Below are 18,317 nucleotides of genomic sequence, written 5' to 3' on the forward strand. Positions count from 1 at the left end.
GGTCTTTTTGGATGAAATTTGACACGCAAGATCCTTGTCACAAAAAGTAACTTTTTTTGATGACGTAACTTATCATTACCAAAGTGAGCAAAAACCGAAAATTTCCTTTGTTCCTTTGAATAGCCATTGTATTCTAACAAAGGCTTTAGAAAAAAGTTGCCTGAGTTTAAAATGCTTATTTTATCCTAAATATTCAATAAATTACGGTTTAAACGATATCTTTGACATAAAAAATAAATTTGCAATTTGCAAAGTGTAAATTTTTGTGCCACCTTACTGTCAGAAATGTCAACATGCTCAAGGTGTGAGAATTTTTAGGTGTCAAAACTTTGTTTATTTTTAAGCTAAATAAAAGTTCAGAATTTACAGAAAATTTAAACAGCCCCCTCCCCCTCGGCCGAATAGGGTTAAGAAAGCTTTTGTTTGAGCAAAAAAATCTTACTGGATAAAATGTTTTTGTTTTTAGATGAATGAGAAACAAAGTATAGCTTTAGTGAATGATCAATTAAAGATCCGACCGTATGTCAACAAAAGTCAGTTGAAAGATATTGCATTGAAATGTTTTGGCTTCGAACTGGATGAAGGAGTTGAGCCGATGGAAATGGTATCTTATGAGGATAGGAACTTTAGAATTCAAGGTATTGCAAGCATGATTCTCATTTCAATTTTTTTCTGAATTTCTAGCTGAATTAACAAGACTTTGGCAACAAAAATATGATATCAGGAAGGATTTATTTGATAGTCCTTTTCATGGTCAAAATTAATCACGAGAATAATCAGGACTGATTACGCCCTAATGTTGACTTCCCGTTGGTAACAAGTAAAAAAATCCAAAATTTTGGACAAAATTCTATTCGGAGCATGTTGGTCCTGATTACCCATGATTCATTTTGACTATGAAATGGCCTAAACTGAACTAGGGAAAACGACCACGTAAGAAACTCGCACTAATCCATCCACTTTCGAAAATAGCCACAAATAAACGTACTTTATTTTGATATTCGAAAATCTAATTTTTAAAAGGCACAATATATTGGTAAACAATATTCTACAAAATGGTTAAGGAGTCGTAATGTACGATGTTAATACCTTTTCTTAATGTAACAGGTTCTGTAATAAAAAAAAGGAATTTCTATCTGTAAACAATCCCCCCATTTTGTTTGTATATTGGAAATTGAGGTATATTGCAGACATCTTTTCAATATATTGTGAGCACTTTACGAAATACTGCCGGCACTCGCCAATACATTATCTGATGTATTGATTAGTGTCAAGTATGTAGCTTTTTACTTAGCGATATTCAAATATTTCACAGAGTTTCTTCATTTCGTACCTTTCTGTTGCAAAGGTTCGAATGTTGTATCTTTAACAACTAAATTCTTTTTAACTTTTTCTTATTTTACAGGGAGATGTACAGGTGAAAAAGTTTCAAGATGTTTTGTGATGAAAATATTTAACAGGGGAACTTCAAATGAAGACACTTTGGAACATATTATTAATTTGATTTTATATAGCAAATCTAAATGCTCTCAACATTTTGCTGTTCAAACTCCAATACCATCCATCAGTTCAAGTGACCAAAATATGAAATACATCTCATCCTATGATATCCCAATTCTTCCAAACGCATCATATGATGATTGTACTAAATCAAGTTTGATTGAAAAAGGATTACTTGATATTAGTCCAACAGGACAAACGACTTGTTGCCATAATATTCGATTGCTGACTTATCTTGAAGGAAGACCTCCCAAGCTTTCTGAAGAAAAAGTGACAGATGAGTTTGCTCAAGATTGGGGTGCCACTTCAGGTCGACTTTGTAATGCACTGGAGGTATGATACATGTATTTTATAAAAATAAAACAATTAAATAAACCCAGGGAAAGACATGTGACTATTATGTACGAATTATAAGGGTACCCAATTTCATACCTCAAACAGATCCCAAAATCACTAAAATCGGGAATTTCCCTCTCAAAGGGTCACGATATTTACGATGTTGCTGAAATAAAACATATAAGCCAGATTATGATCTACGTGTAAATCCCTTTTATCTCTGATGATTTAGTGGATTGTTAATTTTTTATAAACTCAAATACTGAAAACTCGAATGTCTCTTTCACTCGAACAGGTTTTCTGGACCATTTAGGTGATAAACCTTGTTAATAGTTTATAAACTCTCCATAACTCGAATTTTAGGGTCTTTATTTGCACCGAAGACAATTTTTCAACTGATTTTTTCATAAGAAGTTCTACTGGATGCTCTATTATGCTTATCCTTTTTAAATTTCAATGCTTTAAAAATTCTATTTATTATTTCAGGAGGTTCCAAAATCAGAAAAAGTTGATCGAGAGAAATCAATTTGCAATTTAATCACTGTTGGGAAATATTTGAAATCCACTTATCTAGAAGCCGTTAAGCACGCCAAACAAAAACAAACTTTCACGGACATCATTGAGAAATTCGAAACACAGATCTTACCTCAACTTGAAAAAAATGTCAAGAAATCCTACATACATGGTGATATAAATGAAGTAAACCTTCTACTAGACTCAAGTGGAAAAATTGGTGGCGTCATTGACTTTGATGATGCTGTTTGGTCTTTTTCAATCGTTGACTTAGCTATCTCTTTCATGCATTTTTCCTTGTATCTGGATGAAAATGCATTCACTCATAAAATGAAAAAACTTTACCAAGGGTATACATCTGCTCGTCAAATCACTGATTTAGAGAGAGACTTGCTTTATGATATAACTTTGATGAGCTATGCTCAATGGTCAGTTTTAGCAAGTCACCAATACCATGTGTTAGACCCTGGCAATAAATATATTCATGATTTTCTTCAGAAAAGTTGGCAAGGGTTAAGTTTATTGCTTTTAATGAGTAAGGATATGTTTTTAGAAAAAGTATGCACTCAATAAGTGGTTGTAAGGTTATTGATAAAACCAAAATATAAAAATTATAAAAAGAAAGTTTCATAAAAATTTGTATCGTAAAATATTTCATAGCTTTAGCCACCATTTTTGTTTACATTTTGTTTACGTTTTTAACAGCTTAGCTACCATTTTCATTTAAGTATATTTTGCCAACTGAGGTCATGCTCTCAAAACCATGCTGTTTTTTGTTGCCTTGACAACTTGGTGCATCAAGTGTATTTAAGGCTTAAAAAGGCTTAAAAGGCATTCAGCTCTTCACTTGACTCATCACAGCCCTGGAGTAAGGACCTCAGCTCCAGACTGGAGTCACTCAAGTCAATTCAAATATCATAAACTCAAATCATTTAACAACTGAAGGCAAGTCATAGTCTAAGTTTGTTTTTCTCTCACATTTACCTGTATGGCAACACCTTCACAGTTTTCATTCATGGCCTAACTGGTACGTCAGCCATCTTTTTTTTGCTTTTTTTTTCTCACTCACATTTACGTTAAGGTTAAGTAGACATAGACATTATATATTTATATACTCATTCATAGCTCTTATATTCAGATTTTCATATTGTATTTCATGGTCTACTTGACCTCAGGCACTCTGATTTCTGGACTTAAAGTCATATGAAGTCAAAATGGCAAAGTCAATTAGCCATTTTTCACTCATTTGGACTTTGTCGTTTTTGCTCATTTTCGACTTAGCCTCTGTCGTGTTTCAATTAAATTCTGGACACATCACCAAATTAAACCTTGGTTCGTACAGACACCCGAGGTTACATAATCTCAGGAAGCCATTTATCACCTTCCCCGTTTCCCCATTTTCGCATGGTTGGAGTCGATATCAAATTATATTTGCTCTTCAGAAGGCTATATGACATTACCTCTTTTGTTTGACCCCTACTTTCAAACTCCTTATTTAATTACCTTCCTGTTACGTGCTGTTAGGACTTTCTTATGTTTTATTTTATGATTTTGTTATTTCAATATGCTAACGCCATTAACCCCAACCCATTATGTAATCAGGCAATTAACATTTATTTTAGGAGTAGGGACTTAGTTTATATAGTTTATAGTTTATTTTCTTTGTATGTAGACAAGTAGACAAGTGAAGTTATTTTCAACCTTCGTCGACCTATTTTCACAATGTAAGGGTGTAACATTTTTTATATATCTTTAGGAGCTGGTTATGTTAAAGATTAATTTTGTAGGGAACTAACTTTGTCTCATAGTTCATTCTGTACTCGTGTCCCTTTTATTTTAATGTATATTCTATCCGTTCATGAAATTTAGTAAGTTCAGATGGAGGTATCGGAAATCCCATTACACCATGTTCCCATTGAGCCAAGTTTTGTTTGAATATAGATTCTCTGTGTTGGACTGTTTCGACACTATCAACGTTTTCCTTCCTTCGAAAAAGTATACATTTTTGAAAAAGATCATCAAAAAGTTGACACATTCACTAATGACCTATTTTAAGAAGCTATTCAAATAACCACTGAATTTGATCGAAAGTTTGACATTTAGCAACGGTGGTCAGTTACAAAAGGTACTCAGAATTCACTCGGAGATTGTTTCTATTCCTTTTATGTGGGAATAATTGCCCTTTATATGCAAAGAAATTAGAGTACCTGTTGTAAGCGCCGTCATCTAGTGTTGCTTCAATTCCCTTCTCAAATGTTTTGTCAATCACTACAGAATTTATTAACACCTAATTTAAAATCCGAGGGGTAAATCACTTCGAAAAAAGCGTACAAAATGATTTTTGATTTTTGATTTTTTTGTGATTTTTTTACTTTTTCTGTGATTTTTTGATTTTTACGTGATTTTTTGACTTTTTTGTGATTTTTTGATTTTTTTGTGATTTTTTTTGTAATTTTTCTGTGATTTTTTTGTGATTTTTTGATTTTTTTGTGATTTTTTTGTGATTTTTTTATTTTTCTGTGACTTTTTTGTGATTTTTTTGTGATTTTTCTGTGATTTTTTTGTTATTTTTTGATTTTTTGTGATTTTTTTGTGATTTTTTGATTTTTTAGTGATTTTTTTCTGTGATATTTTTATTTTTCTGTGATTTTTTGATTTTTCTTTGATTTCGTGATTTTTCTTTGATTTTTTTGTGATTTCTTTTTGATTTTTTGATTTTTTTCTGTGATTTTTTTATTTTTCTGTGATTTTTTAATTTTTCTGTGATTTTTTGATTTTTTTGTGATTTTTTGTGATTTTTTGATATTTTGATTTTTTTCTGTGATTTTTTGATTTTTTTGTAATTTTTTTGTGATTTTTGATTTTTTGCGTGATTTTTTGTGATTTTTCTAAGAAGTGTACGAGATTTTTTCGAGTAATTTATTTACCCCTCGCTAAAATCGATGTCATCCTTTTTCCTTTACTGTGTGTACACATTTTAGCTTTTTCTGAAATCTAATCTTTGACACGGTGAAGAAATTCATCGCGTTTGCCTTAATTTTATGATGGGTCATTTCATAAATTTGGTTCATTTGGTCAATAAGTTATGCTCAGTTGAATAAAGAAGTTACTTGCCGAAAATTTCAATAAATGAGTTCCCCAGTCACCTTTCAAATCACGCAATCACGAAAAAAAAATTCCAAATCACGTTATATATCATGAGTAGTAGTTAAATTTCCTTTCTATTACAATAACGATGATCACGTTGGTTCCTCCGACCACGCAATCACGCACTTAAAAAAATCTTAATTCTTAAAGGTTTTACTTTTACATAAGTGTTCTCATTTCATATCAGGATGGTGTCATTGTTATATTATGTTGATACAAGCAAAGAATGTTTTTCTTTTCCTATTTTTTGATTTTCACCAATCATGCTCCACATCCGTGTCAATCCCCAATGTGAAAAAGCTTGTGAATTAATTAAAATTGCTGAGCAAAAAACACTCTTATTTAAAAACAAAACCTTTAAATCACAAAATCACTTTTGGCCAACACATCAAATTTTACAGGAAAGCTAAGCCTGGGAAACAGGTTGTTTAAAAAAACGTCCTCGCTGCTGGATGCTTTCGACTACATTATTGGCCCTTTTTACGCCGTCCTATTTTATGCCGGCCCATCTTTCAATATTAAACTGGGGAAAATTCCATTGAAAATCATTGATTTTAATTAAGTTTTGGATATGATATAGATAGAGTAAAAAATGGATAGTTTTAATATTTTGATCATGTTTAATATCCTTTAAACGCGAAAAAATGGTCAAAAACTAACGCCGCTTTTATAAAGGGGGGGTTTCAGGGGGTACCCGATTCCGCAATTCCGCCAATTTTTTCTCCAATTTCCGTCAAACCGTCTGAAATTGAACCACAATTCCGTCACCGAAAATTCAATTTTTTTGTCGAAAATTCCGCAAATTTTGAATATCTTTTACCAATTCCGAAATTCCGAAAATTTTTTTGGTAAATTCCGTTCTTCCGCACTTAAATTGTTTAATTTTCCGTCTCCGTCAGAGAACCCAATTTCCGTAATTCCGTCTAAATCTTCACGAAATTTCGCTACTCCGTCCGAAAAAAGGGCCGATTCCACTCCTCCGCCAACCGTGAAACCCCCCCTATAAAGGTAAAATTGCAAAATCTTGGCCATTTTACGCCGGCCATCAAAAATTGAATTTCGATGGTAATATTCAATTTTCAATAATCGAGTTAAGAAAATGAACAAAGAAAAAAGTAGAAAAGAGTACCATGTCCACCATTTATGGATTTGAAGGTGTTCCCATCTTCCTTGGGCGGGCCCGGGGGGGGGGGGTACTTAGGCAAATGGAGGCTACGGTATGTGCTAGACGATCCTATCGTCTACACAAGATCACTAAAAAGGGAATAGTTTAGGAGAGCTGTTTTTGCGGCATCCTGTTCGGGAAAAAAGACTGGACGCTATGGTTTCTCGTCGCGCCTGCGAAGTAAACAAAAAGTACTTTCGCTTTCATTATCATGTGATTCTCTGCTGATGACCCAGATTCATGAACCTCTGCATCTATTGATCAATTTCTTTTCCTCTATCATCACTCATGTGATGTTTAATTAATCACAATATTTGACAGCTGCAAAACCGAACCTATTTTTAAAAGGTATCATTTACATTTTCTTGAAGTATATAACGCTGAAAGTTTTGTGTGAGTTTCTCACTAGTTGTGAGTTTGATGGTAAAAATGATGATTTTTCTCACCTTGTTATTGTTCCTTGCTCTACCGGTCAATGGATCACCAAGATCTTCAAGCATAAAAGATGAAGATTGGGGTTATGTTAACGTTCGGGAAAATGCAAACATGTTTTGGTGGTTTTTTGGTGCAGAAAACAGTGCAACTCGTGCAAATCTTCCACTGATTCTTTGGCTTCAAGGTGGCCCTGGAGCCTCTGGTGCTGGTTACGGTAATTTTAAAGAAATTGGACCTGCGGACACCAATCTCAAACCAAGAGACACAGCTTGGACTAAAAAAGCCAACTTGCTTTTTATTGACAACCCTGTTGGCGCTGGATTTAGCTATGCAAGCCCTGATGATGCGCTCACTAAAAATGTTACTAAAATTGCAAATGATTTGTATCGTGTATTTTCTGTGTTTATGGAGAAATATGAAATCTTTGCAGAAACACCATTTTATATTTTCTGTGAGTCATATGGTGGAAAGATGACTTCAGTCTTTGCAGAGCTTTTATTTAGAGCTCAAAAAGCAGGATAAATTCATTGCAATTTGAAAGGAGTTACATTAGGTGATTCTTGGATCTCAGCTATTGATTCTGTTGAAACATGGGGACCATACCTCTACCAATACAATCTTCTTGATCAAGCTGACTTAGATAAAGTCAACAACATTTCCAAAGCCACAATTGATGCTGTCAATGCTGGCAGGTTTGCCTATGCAACTGAACTATGGGGTAAGACTGAAAGTCTTATCAGCGAAACTACTGATGATGTGAATGTCTATAATGTTCTACAACATCATGTTCCCTCTGATTTAGCAGAGCACATTTATTCAAAATTGAGCCCAAATCTCCAACAGATTTACAAAACACACGTAGGAAGATTTCAACAACAAAGTCTTGCTGATTTCATGAATGGTCTTGTACGAGAAAAAACTTGGAATAATTCCTAGTAATGTTGAATGGGGTTCCCAATCTGGTGATGTTTTTAAATATCAATCCGTTGATTTCATGAAACCTGTCATTGATTATGTTGATCGGCTAATCAATTATGGAAATAAGGTTGTTGTATTTCAAGGCCAACTTGATATGATTTGTGATACACCAGGAGCAGAAAAAATGGATCAATAAAGTCAAATGGCCAGGACTTTCCACATTCAAATCAACACCAAGAAAGCCTATTTATCTACCCGAAAGTGGCAAGAACACACAAGTTTTCGTTAAAACATATGAGAATTTTAGCTTATATTACATTATGAATGCTGGTCATATGGTTCCCTCTGACAATGGACCGATGGCTCTGCAAATGGTGGATGAAATTATCAATTCATAAAACTTTTAACCCTATTAGCCCCAGGGGGGGTAGAATCTACCACGCTGGAGTTCTTTTGTTTATATCTCGGAGAAAAATTTTTCAAACGACTTGAAACTTTCTGACTTTTAATAAAATCTTATTAAGAGTACTTGTACAAAATTCTAGGGTCATAAGTTGTCCAGATCAGGTTTTATGACTTTATTGTGAAACATAACATAAAACCCAACTAAAATCCTTAAAACTCAAAATTTTAAAGTGCTGATAACTTCTAAACTATTTATTCAATCATTTTCAAATTTTGACACGTGATAGGCATTGATAATACAAATTTAAAAAATTTAAAGAATAATTTTGAAAATGATGACGTCACTCATCTTCAGCATAGATTTTAAGAAAAAATCTTCATGGAAATTGCAAAACCGGCAATCATGTTAAAGAACAGTGTTTTACCTTTCAGAATCTTCAAACAGAATCGAAATATCTTTATTGGTTCGACTGTAATAGACATTTTTGTAAACCATATATTTGGGCTTTTTTTCGACAGGTGGAAATTTTGTGATGACGTCATCAGTTTTTGAATGACGACATCATTTTTTTTTCTTCTTGGAAAATTGTATCATGATGGAGAACATCTGTACCAAATTTCATGGCCATAGCTCTTCTAGATCGAAAATAATCGAGGGTGGTAGATTCTACCCCCCCCCCCTGGGGATACGAAAGTAAAAAAAGCTTGGGGCTAATAGGGTTAAGGGTGTTGCAAACTTGAAGATACTGACATTACTCTAGTAAAGATCTAAACTAAGATCAACTCCGAAATCTGTCAAAAAATAATGAACTATAATATCAGAATTAGAAAGCCAGATAGCTTGTTGCAGTCATAATAGGCACATTTCCTAGCACTAGCATGTGATAAATATGTATAAACACAGATAAACATGATAAGCATTGTAATTATTCAAACTTTTCGCTAACTCTTAGGTTCCAAATAAATGCCCCCCGCTTCTTAACTTTTCGAAAATTTTCCAACCCCCAGGACCTTATTAGGACACCCCTCGTTTATTAATTTTTAAGAATATCTTCAGCTGTCAAAGATAAAGCTCCTTATTTTTATAACCCCCGACACCTAGCCCCCCTTTATTAAAATCTTGAATATTTTCCAACACCCGCTCCCCCTTTATTTGAACCGTCCCGTTTATTTGGAATCTAAGAGTAAAATGACTCAATCATTTTTGCAATTAGAGTCGTGTACTAGTTTTTCTTAAATTTCCAAAATAAGGTAATGCATAATGTAATTGCAAATTCTTATTTCTTTTTCATTCTCATATCTTCTGTTCAATTTTTATGTAAAAATCCAAAGGTGTTATATTCCATGTTTAGGATTTAGGATTATCTGGCACCCAGATGGTGAAATTTTCATCCGACACGCTAAAACTATGAAGGTCGGGAAAAATTTCAACATCTGGAATTTTTATTAGAATCCAGATTATGGAATTTTGCAAGACCGCGTCAAGGATTTTGCAGCCTGAGGTCTGGCAACCCAGCCCTTGTGTTCGGGGATTGGCGGGTCCAACTGAAACAATCTCAGGTTTACGCGCGAGGGTAGTTGAACCTGACTGGGGATGCACATCAAAGGCTGACTATCATTCCTCTCCGATGGGAAATTGGCCCGCACCTTTAGAGCTTTAGCGTGAGCGGCCGCCAATCCGCCATCAGAATATCAGATAATGTTTAGGATTTCTTTGTTCACTTCTATTAAGGGAAGTTTGTAATTGATTTAAACGCGTTCTCTGACAAGTCCCATTATTCTCTCTTAGATTGAACAAGCTTATGGAATAAGCTATTTATCTGATGGAATAAGGTAATGATTTGCGGCTCCTTTTGATCTCATTATTTCAGATAATTACATCAAAGAGCGCTCCGACACTCGAGAGTTTGCCTCTTACAGGCAATTATGTTGTCATAGTAACGACATCACTAAATAACTAAATCGTAATGATGTTGCTAGAGCAACGCTATTGATTTACGACTTAAAGAGACATTTTGACGGCTTAAGAACCAGTTTTTTTAATCCACATGGCTTTAAATCCATCTGGCCTGTCTCAGTTGACTGGAGTCGTTTATAATGCGTGTAATACTAATAATACCAATACCAATACCTAATAATAAAAATACGGGATGTAGTTTGTATAAACGACTGGAAGAATCCGGTGTTCCAGCCTTATAGATACAGGGGCTAGCTACGCAGAAACTTGCATAGCGAGAAAACAATTTATCAAGCGACAACAAATTTTCAAAACGAAATCAACTCAAATGAAAAACTTTCAATACACAAATCCACGCATATTTTTTTTCTCAAGAATTATTTTGAGCAGGAAAAAATTATAATTGCAATATTGACACTTTTCTTTTGTTTGGAGTTAGTGCACAAAGGTTTCTAGACGACTAAAATTGTTCCATTCATTACTTTTTGCTTTATTTCTACTATGTATAAATTAGTCGTCTAGCTTGCTAGACTACTGTCTCAGGGGAGTTGGTTCCTGCTCAAAATAATAATTTCTGATAGTTCAGCCCCTGCTCTATCCACTTGAAGTGATTGCAATGAAAAATTCTGTCCATATTGACCCGTAGAGGCCCGAAAAGCCACTTAGGTCTATATAAAGTACCTTATCGGCCCTTTTTACGCCGGCCCTTATTGGCGTTATTTTTAGGCTCTTGGCGTAATAAGGGCCGATGTAAAAAGAGCCAAAATTTTGCAGATTTTACTTAAAAGTAGCGTTAATTTTTTATCATTATTTCTCAATTTAAACTAAGGATTTATGTCTTAATAGCTTCAAAAATATCAATATCATATCAATCACATTACATAATATTGTTTCGGAACCTCAAAGGATCAACATCCTGAAAGTTGTTGATCGCTTCAGGTGTTATGGGCTTATCTTTGGGATAAGCATCATAGCCGTATGTAAATTATGTAAATGTCAACCCAGAGATGATAAGCAGAGAGATTTTCTAGTTGAAAAAATTAGATTGGTTGAAATCCATCGAAATGATCAGCAAGGTGTTCAACACGAAGAAAATGTCCATATAATAGACTTTAAGAATATGAAAAGAACACAGGAATTATACCACGACCCTCAAGAAGGTATTATAGTCATGAGCGCTTTACTTTATGGGAAGAAATTATTGCATTCATTTTCTTGATTCGCTGACCTCCAGAATCCAATTCACCGGAGAAAAAAAATCTAATCTGACAAACTTTCTGGTCATCTTTACTTTTCTTCCAGTTTTATTGAACACTGTTGATCCAAAATGGGAAGTTTGATCATTGATCATTTCGCAGACCCTTGGTTCAGGAGCATTTGGTATTGTTATGAAGGCTACATTACCAGGTGAACTTGTCCATGGAGAAAGAAAAACTGTTGCTGTTAAGGTTCCTATAGGTAATGATTTAGATTATATGAATCATTACGCAGACTTTTGTTGGTTAAAAAAATATATTTTCCTTTGAGTACTATGCTTATGGCCTACGTAATACATTTAAGGGAACTTATTTTGGCGGGAACTAATTTTGGCGAGCGGCGAAAATCTTAAAAAATTTTAACTTTGGCGGGAATTTATTTTGGCGAATGACAGCGTAAATTCTGTTCTATTTTGCCTTATTTTGAGCAATTTTGATGAATTTCAGGGGTTACCGAAAATTGAAAAAAACAATAACACCGTCACACCGATTTGTACAGGTTCAAATACCGGCATAATGACAATAAATAAGGCCAAATACCGTCACCGTCTGATTTTAAAATACCGTTTTCCCAACTTTTTTTTTCGTCAAATCCCATTGATTGTTGATGGGGGGAGAGGTAAGGGTTGTAGGGAAAAAATAGATAGGAAGTTCTGGTCGCAAAAATCAGTTTTATTGACAATTGAATCATGCTTGATGGTGAGCATTGTTATGAATAATGTTTTTGTGTGAAAAACATAGAAGTACAAGGAAAAAATCTAATGAAAATTTGCAAAAACGGCGATTTCCAGCATTTTTAACCGGAAAATTTTTTTCCTCAAAAATCGAACTCGGCCATGTTTTATCTTTCTGCAAAAAAAATCAGAAAAAACTAAGGATGAAAATTTAAGAAAATATAAAAAAAACAACGGTTTTTCCGGCATATTTCAAGTATTTTCGGCCAGAAAAAATGTTTTTCGAAAATCGGGCTCTGTCACATTTTAGGTATTGTCATATTGCATCAGTGTGAAAAATTTCATAAAAAATATAAAGTAAAGCTTGAGAAATTCAAGAAATACTGTCTTTCCGGCGAAAATAGGTTGTTCCGGCGATTTTTAAATAGTTCCGGTTTCAAAAATCAATTTTATTGAAAATTGAAACATGCTTGATGGTGGGTATTGCTATTAATAATGTTTTTGAATGAAGAAACAACCAATTATATGGAAAAAGTCCGCAATGAAAATCCAGAAAAACGGCGATTTCCGGCATATTTCCGGCCGAAGAAAATTTTTTCCCAAAATCGGACTAATACATGTTTTGGGCATTGTTAATACGCATCTTTGAGCAAAAAATCAGAAAAAAGTAATGATGAAATCTCGAGAAAATGCCAATAAAGCAGTTCTTCTGGCATATTTCCGCCATTTTCGGCCGGAAATTCTTTTTTTTTCGAAAATCGGGCTCCATCACATTTTGGGCATTGCCATTTTGCATCATTGTGCAAAAAATTAGAGAAAAACTAATTAGCCGATCCCGAGGAAAGCTGGCAACAGACGAACGGACGAACGAACGGTCAAGGGTTAATTTAAAGGACTACTTTAAGGTAGGTCCAAAAAGGGCCAATCCCATCACACCGTAAAAGTACAACCCCCCCCCCCTATTTAAGGAGGAATGGGGGAATGGGCCATATTTTAAACAAAAAATTCTCTCAACCGCGAAACAAAATTCTGCGAAACTTCAGAATTTTGAGCTGTGAGCCACGAAATTAAATTCTTCAAAAACTTCTTTCCGCAAAAATGTCTTCCCTTAAAAAGATTCTCATTACTGCACTAAGATTCTTGTCATTTTTCCAGAATCTTTGAAACTTAATTTTCCCCGGGATAACCAGGGATAACCAGAAATGATAATCTTTAATATGAAATTGCCCAACTTTCAGAAGCTTGGTCTTTTTTCACTAGAAAAGTGGCAAAGGAATCTTAGTGCGGAAATGAAAATCTTATGCAAAACGACGTTAATACGTTTTTAAATCAATAACCAATCAATTGGTCAATCTGATTAGAGCTCAAAGCCAACCGTTGAATAAGCAATCAGCTGGTACCGTGAAGTCGGGTAACTTGCATCAGTGAAGGGAAACTTGCATACCCCTCAAATGAATGAGCTGTCTGGTCATTCAAATACAAAGTTAAATCAAAACGAAAATGGCAGATTAGAGCTGTGAGCGGAGCTGCGTAGTTCATTTGTTTTGAAATTTTGCTGCTTTGTTTGGTCAGTCATTTGAGGGCTATGCAAGTTTCCCTCCACTGATGCAAGTTACCCGACTTCACGGTATGTAATTGAACTTTTCTTGGTCCCATCCAAACCTGATGAGCTAGGCCAGACCTGATGAAACAAACCTGCTGAAAATTGAAAAATTGTACTGATCGAACAGCAACTCATTGATCAAACTTGAAACGAACACTGTTAATTTTTTTAAAATCTTAGAGTTCAATTAATTTGTTTACTTGAACATTATTCGTTCAATGATAGATGGAGTTCAACTGTTGTTCATGGTTTTCGACAAGTTCGATTGATCCGGGTGGTCTGGCTTAACGTCATTAATTAGATTATTGATACCTATATTGATTAATGCCCAAATGCCCAATTACCCCTCATCCGGATAACCCCTGCCATAAATTCCTCTTTTGAAATACTTAATAACTGATAATCTGTTATACACTAACTAAATCCCACACCTATTTCTACGTAAAAAATATCATACCTGGTGTTGTTGTAGTGATGTGGTGATGTTCAAGAGCAACTCTTTAATTGCAAGATTCCTATTACTTTATTGGTGCATTTACTAACTACACAAACATAAAATACTATGCTAAAAGAAATAAAAACCTCTTTAAAATACTCTAAAAATACAAAAAGTACACAAAATTTAAACAAGCAGCAGCGCCTGACCACCCTCGCGAGCCAGGGCCGATAAACGATTTAAGCGACTTAAAGAGGCCAGTACCGTATAATTGGAGGAATCGTTTAGGGCCCTGGTACAGTTAAATGAAAAATATCAAGATTCTTGATATTTTTCGACCTTTGGACTCTGGCTGAGTGAGTGAGAGAAAGATTTCGGGAAGACAGAAAATCGAGCTGCGAACGCACTTACTAGGATAATTTTCATCAAAATACTGTGAATAGCTTTACGCTGTACGACCACGGCAATGAAAACCAATATCTTGAAAAGTTGGTTTCTCGTTTTTGATGGATGGGAAGCAAGTGTTGGAGTGTTGGCTAATAACTGGCCTGGACTTTGACTGTTTTTCTCTCATAAAAATTTACACTATATATCAATAAACTGTCTGTGTGAGTTTTTTTTTTACTGGCTCAAAATTATCTAATTCAGTCAAAATCATCATAAATGTTAATGTTTTTCTGGATGTGGATGGTGTGTTGTTTTGGTTATCTGATTTGACTTTTGCCTATATTTCCCTTTGACTGACTTTAGTCATGTTTAGACTCAGACAGCAGGTCCTAATTTAGCCTGAATTTAGTTGCTGTTAATTATGAGCTTTTTGTTCTTTATTTTTAGAGAAGTTGTTAGAATAAAACAAATCTCATGCTTATTATTTTCCAATGGCAATTTGAAGAGTAGCTGATTGACTACTATGTCTTATATAACCAGCCCCACCAGATAGCCCATGCAGTAATGTCAACCGAGTAAACCTAAAAGGGTATTTATCAAATCACATACATCATGGCAGCTGCTTTCTTGCCGCTGTGAAAGATGTGCAACACTGGCGAACTGAAGAATGAATTTATCAGATGAGATTTAACGTAGCATCGACCAATTTATGGAATAAACTTCATTTTCGTTGAATTGAGTTATAAAAAACTCTGAGAGATTACTGTGTTTTTTTAGCCCTGGTATTTCTGGTTGCTAAAATTAACATTGCTCAATAATTTGGTGTTAACGTACATGTTTAAAATTTTAGAATGACATTTTTGTCCTGCAAACAGTTGTACTCTTAGGTGCCAAATAAACGGGGCCCCCCGCTTGTTAATTTTTCGATTTTTTTCCAACCCCCCCCCGGACCTTATTAGGACCCCCCCGTTTATTGATTTTTGAAATATTTTCAACTGTCAAAGGGAAGGTCCCTTTTTTTGCTCAAAACAGCCTGATTTTTGCCTATATTTACCCTGTTTTGGGGTTTTCAGAAGTATAATTTCCAACCCCCCCGGCAATTAGGTCCCCCCCGTTTATTAAAATTTGAAAATTTTTCCAACCATCCCGTTTATTCCAACCCCCCCCCCCGTTTATTTGGCACCTAAGAGTACATGGATCGTAGTATTTATACATTTGGCAGCCAAAGACACTGAAAGGATTTTTGCAATAATATGGCCATTGTTTATATATTATATTGTGGACATCAAATGATAAGATTTACGAGAAAATCACCGTGACATTTTAGTGAATTCATGGTGAAAAGCTGCAATCATTCAATATATTCAAAAAAGCTGTGAATTGTAGAAAGGTTGCAACTTTTCACCTAGATTCAATGTGAATTCACCAAAAAGTCACAAGGAATTTTTCTGAATTTTTTCCTGTGTACCGTCAACGGCTCTAACTTGGGACAAGTGGTCATATAATGGGATGGTTGACTTTCTGGTCTGTATTTTCACTTACTGCTAAATCTCTCTTGACAACAAAGTTTGTTTTCTATGAGATTTGCGACTATGTTGATTAAATGACTTTGGAGGTTCTGTAAAATGATGGCCGAATTGCTGTCCCATGTTTTATCAGACTGTCCCAAGTTAGAGCCATTGACGGTAAGTTTATCTTCAGATCTTGCATGCTAATTTACATCAATTATATTAAAAATACTAATTTTTGCCCAAAAGTATAATTATTCTCCAAAAAATTCAAGTTTTTGGGTTATTTCCAGATTTTCTAGAGGGCAGTACCGCAGACAGGAGGGGCACAAATTTGTGTAGGAGAGCAGATTTTTATGACACAGTAATTATATTTTTATATTATGAATAGATTACTATGCCATGAAAGTCTGCTCTTCTACACAAATTTTGCGCCCCTCTTGTCTACGCTACTGGAGGGATTCTGCAAGAATCTTGTATCAAAGTCAAAAATTTTGCATGATGATGGAAATTATAATTTCGTGAAATAGTAAGATTTTCTGCTGGAATTGATTTTATCAAGATTAGATTTTTTCTATTCAAGAATACTGAACAAAAAAAAATAATACTATATACCGTAATGGTAACAGGTAATCTTTTACAGATAATAGAAAAAATTGTAATATTGAAATTACATTAAAGGAAGAATTTTTGGCGGGAATTTAATTTGGCATGATGGGTTTCAAGGATTAAAATTAAGGTGAAAATGTTTGAAATACCCCCTTTTATGACGTCTAATAGTGATGAAAAATCGATTTGAGAAAATTTAAAATTTGCGGGAACTTTTCGGCCAAAATTTCTTCTTTAATGTATGCGTAACAGTGCACAGAAATTTTAAATTGACTTTTCACAGGATCTCTTTACAAAATTATGAAATTATCCAAAATATGAAAATTGAGTGTAAAAGAGGTGTTAAAGGAATTTTTATACAACATAATAATATTGATTGTTGTTTGTAATTGTATTTTAATCCATTTTAATAATCCTTGCACAAGGTAATTTTTCAAAATTGTAGTTCATTAAGGCTAACAGCTAACAAGAATTATCTTACTAGAGAATGAAAGTTTTATTTATTTTATATTTAAAGTGTCCCTTTTATTATTTGAAGCTTTCCATGTCAATCTTTATCTTTCAACAAACTAATAATAATAATTTAATAGGTTTGATTTTTAAAAGACCTAATAAAACTTTTCAAGTGGAACCCAAATCTGCGATATCCTGTCCTCAGGTAAAATTTTTATGCTGTTGTTTGGCAATATTATATTCTTTTTTTTTTGTTGCAGGATTTTTGGATGAAACAAGCAAGATCCTGAAAAAAGGATAAAAAAATTTCCTAGGAGACTGGAAATTAAGGAAAACCATGAAAAGGGGCAGCAAACTTTGATTGATTTTTAACAAATCTCATCACATTCTTGTAAAACTTTCTGGGTGACCAACCTTGTAGGAAATTAGCAAGTTTTTACTTTAGAAATTTAGAAATAAGAAATTAGTTTCTTGAGCAGTCTGAAAATAGAAAAGGGGGGAAGTGTAGAAAATGATTTCTATTTCTTTGAAAGAAAAAAAGTTTGGTAAGAAAATTTGCTAAGAGAGGATCACTTTTTATTAAAAGTAAAAAAAATGTCTTTCAATTTTTCAAATTTTACCACAATTCAAAGCAAACTGCTAGTCAGACGAAAAATACAAAAATTGAGTTTCCTATAAGAATACAGAGACATTTTTCTTGAAAAATGCAGAAAAATCATTTTCTTTCAAAACATGAACAGTTATCCTTAATACAAAGATGAAAAGCACAGAGATATTTTCCTTTAAAAATACAAGAAAAAGTCAACAAATTTCTATTTTCTATGGAAGAAACTTATTTTCCTTAAAAAAAAACAGAATAATGTAGAAATCTTGGTAGAAAGTCAAGAAGTTTGTACTTTCCAAAACAAAAAGGTTATTTGTCATAAATTTCCAAATCATTTGGATCAAAAAAAAGAGCTTGAACTAATCTGAAAATTCATTTTTGATTCAATCTTCTGAATTTGTTTGAAAAATT

The 18,317-nt window shown here is 33.9% G+C and overlaps 1 protein-coding gene and 1 pseudogene across 1 annotated transcript; both read left to right on the forward strand.

The window, feature by feature from the left end:
- Positions 1–441: 441 nt before the first annotated feature.
- Positions 442–2,999, forward strand: LOC136812493 (hydroxylysine kinase-like). Its single transcript, XM_067068997.1, has 3 exons — positions 442–638; positions 1,406–1,833; positions 2,323–2,999. The coding sequence occupies exons 1-3, from the start codon at positions 467–469 to the stop codon at positions 2,920–2,922; spliced, it is 1,200 nt and encodes a 399-aa protein (XP_066925098.1). The 5' UTR covers positions 442–466; the 3' UTR covers positions 2,923–2,999.
- Positions 3,000–6,891: 3,892 nt separating this feature from the next.
- On the forward strand, positions 6,892–8,416 carry LOC136812485 (retinoid-inducible serine carboxypeptidase pseudogene; annotated as a pseudogene).
- Positions 8,417–18,317: the final 9,901 nt, after the last annotated feature.

The sequence above is a fragment of the Clytia hemisphaerica genome, unplaced genomic scaffold, assembly GCF_902728285.1.
Source record: "Clytia hemisphaerica strain Z4C2 unplaced genomic scaffold, Clytia hemisphaerica genome assembly, whole genome shotgun sequence".
Taxonomy (NCBI): domain Eukaryota; kingdom Metazoa; phylum Cnidaria; class Hydrozoa; order Leptothecata; family Clytiidae; genus Clytia; species Clytia hemisphaerica.

Bases quoted from the DNA above. Each gene is read 5' to 3' on its own strand.
- LOC136812493 (XM_067068997.1), top strand. From the start codon at position 467: ATGAATGAGAAACAAAGTATAGCTTTAGTGAATGATCAATTAAAGATC. The intron at 639-1,405 runs GTATTGCAAGCA...CTTATTTTACAG, and splicing joins TAGGAACTTTAGAATTCAAG to GGAGATGTACAGGTGAAAAA. The intron at 1,834-2,322 runs GTATGATACATG...TTATTATTTCAG, and splicing joins GACTTTGTAATGCACTGGAG to GAGGTTCCAAAATCAGAAAA.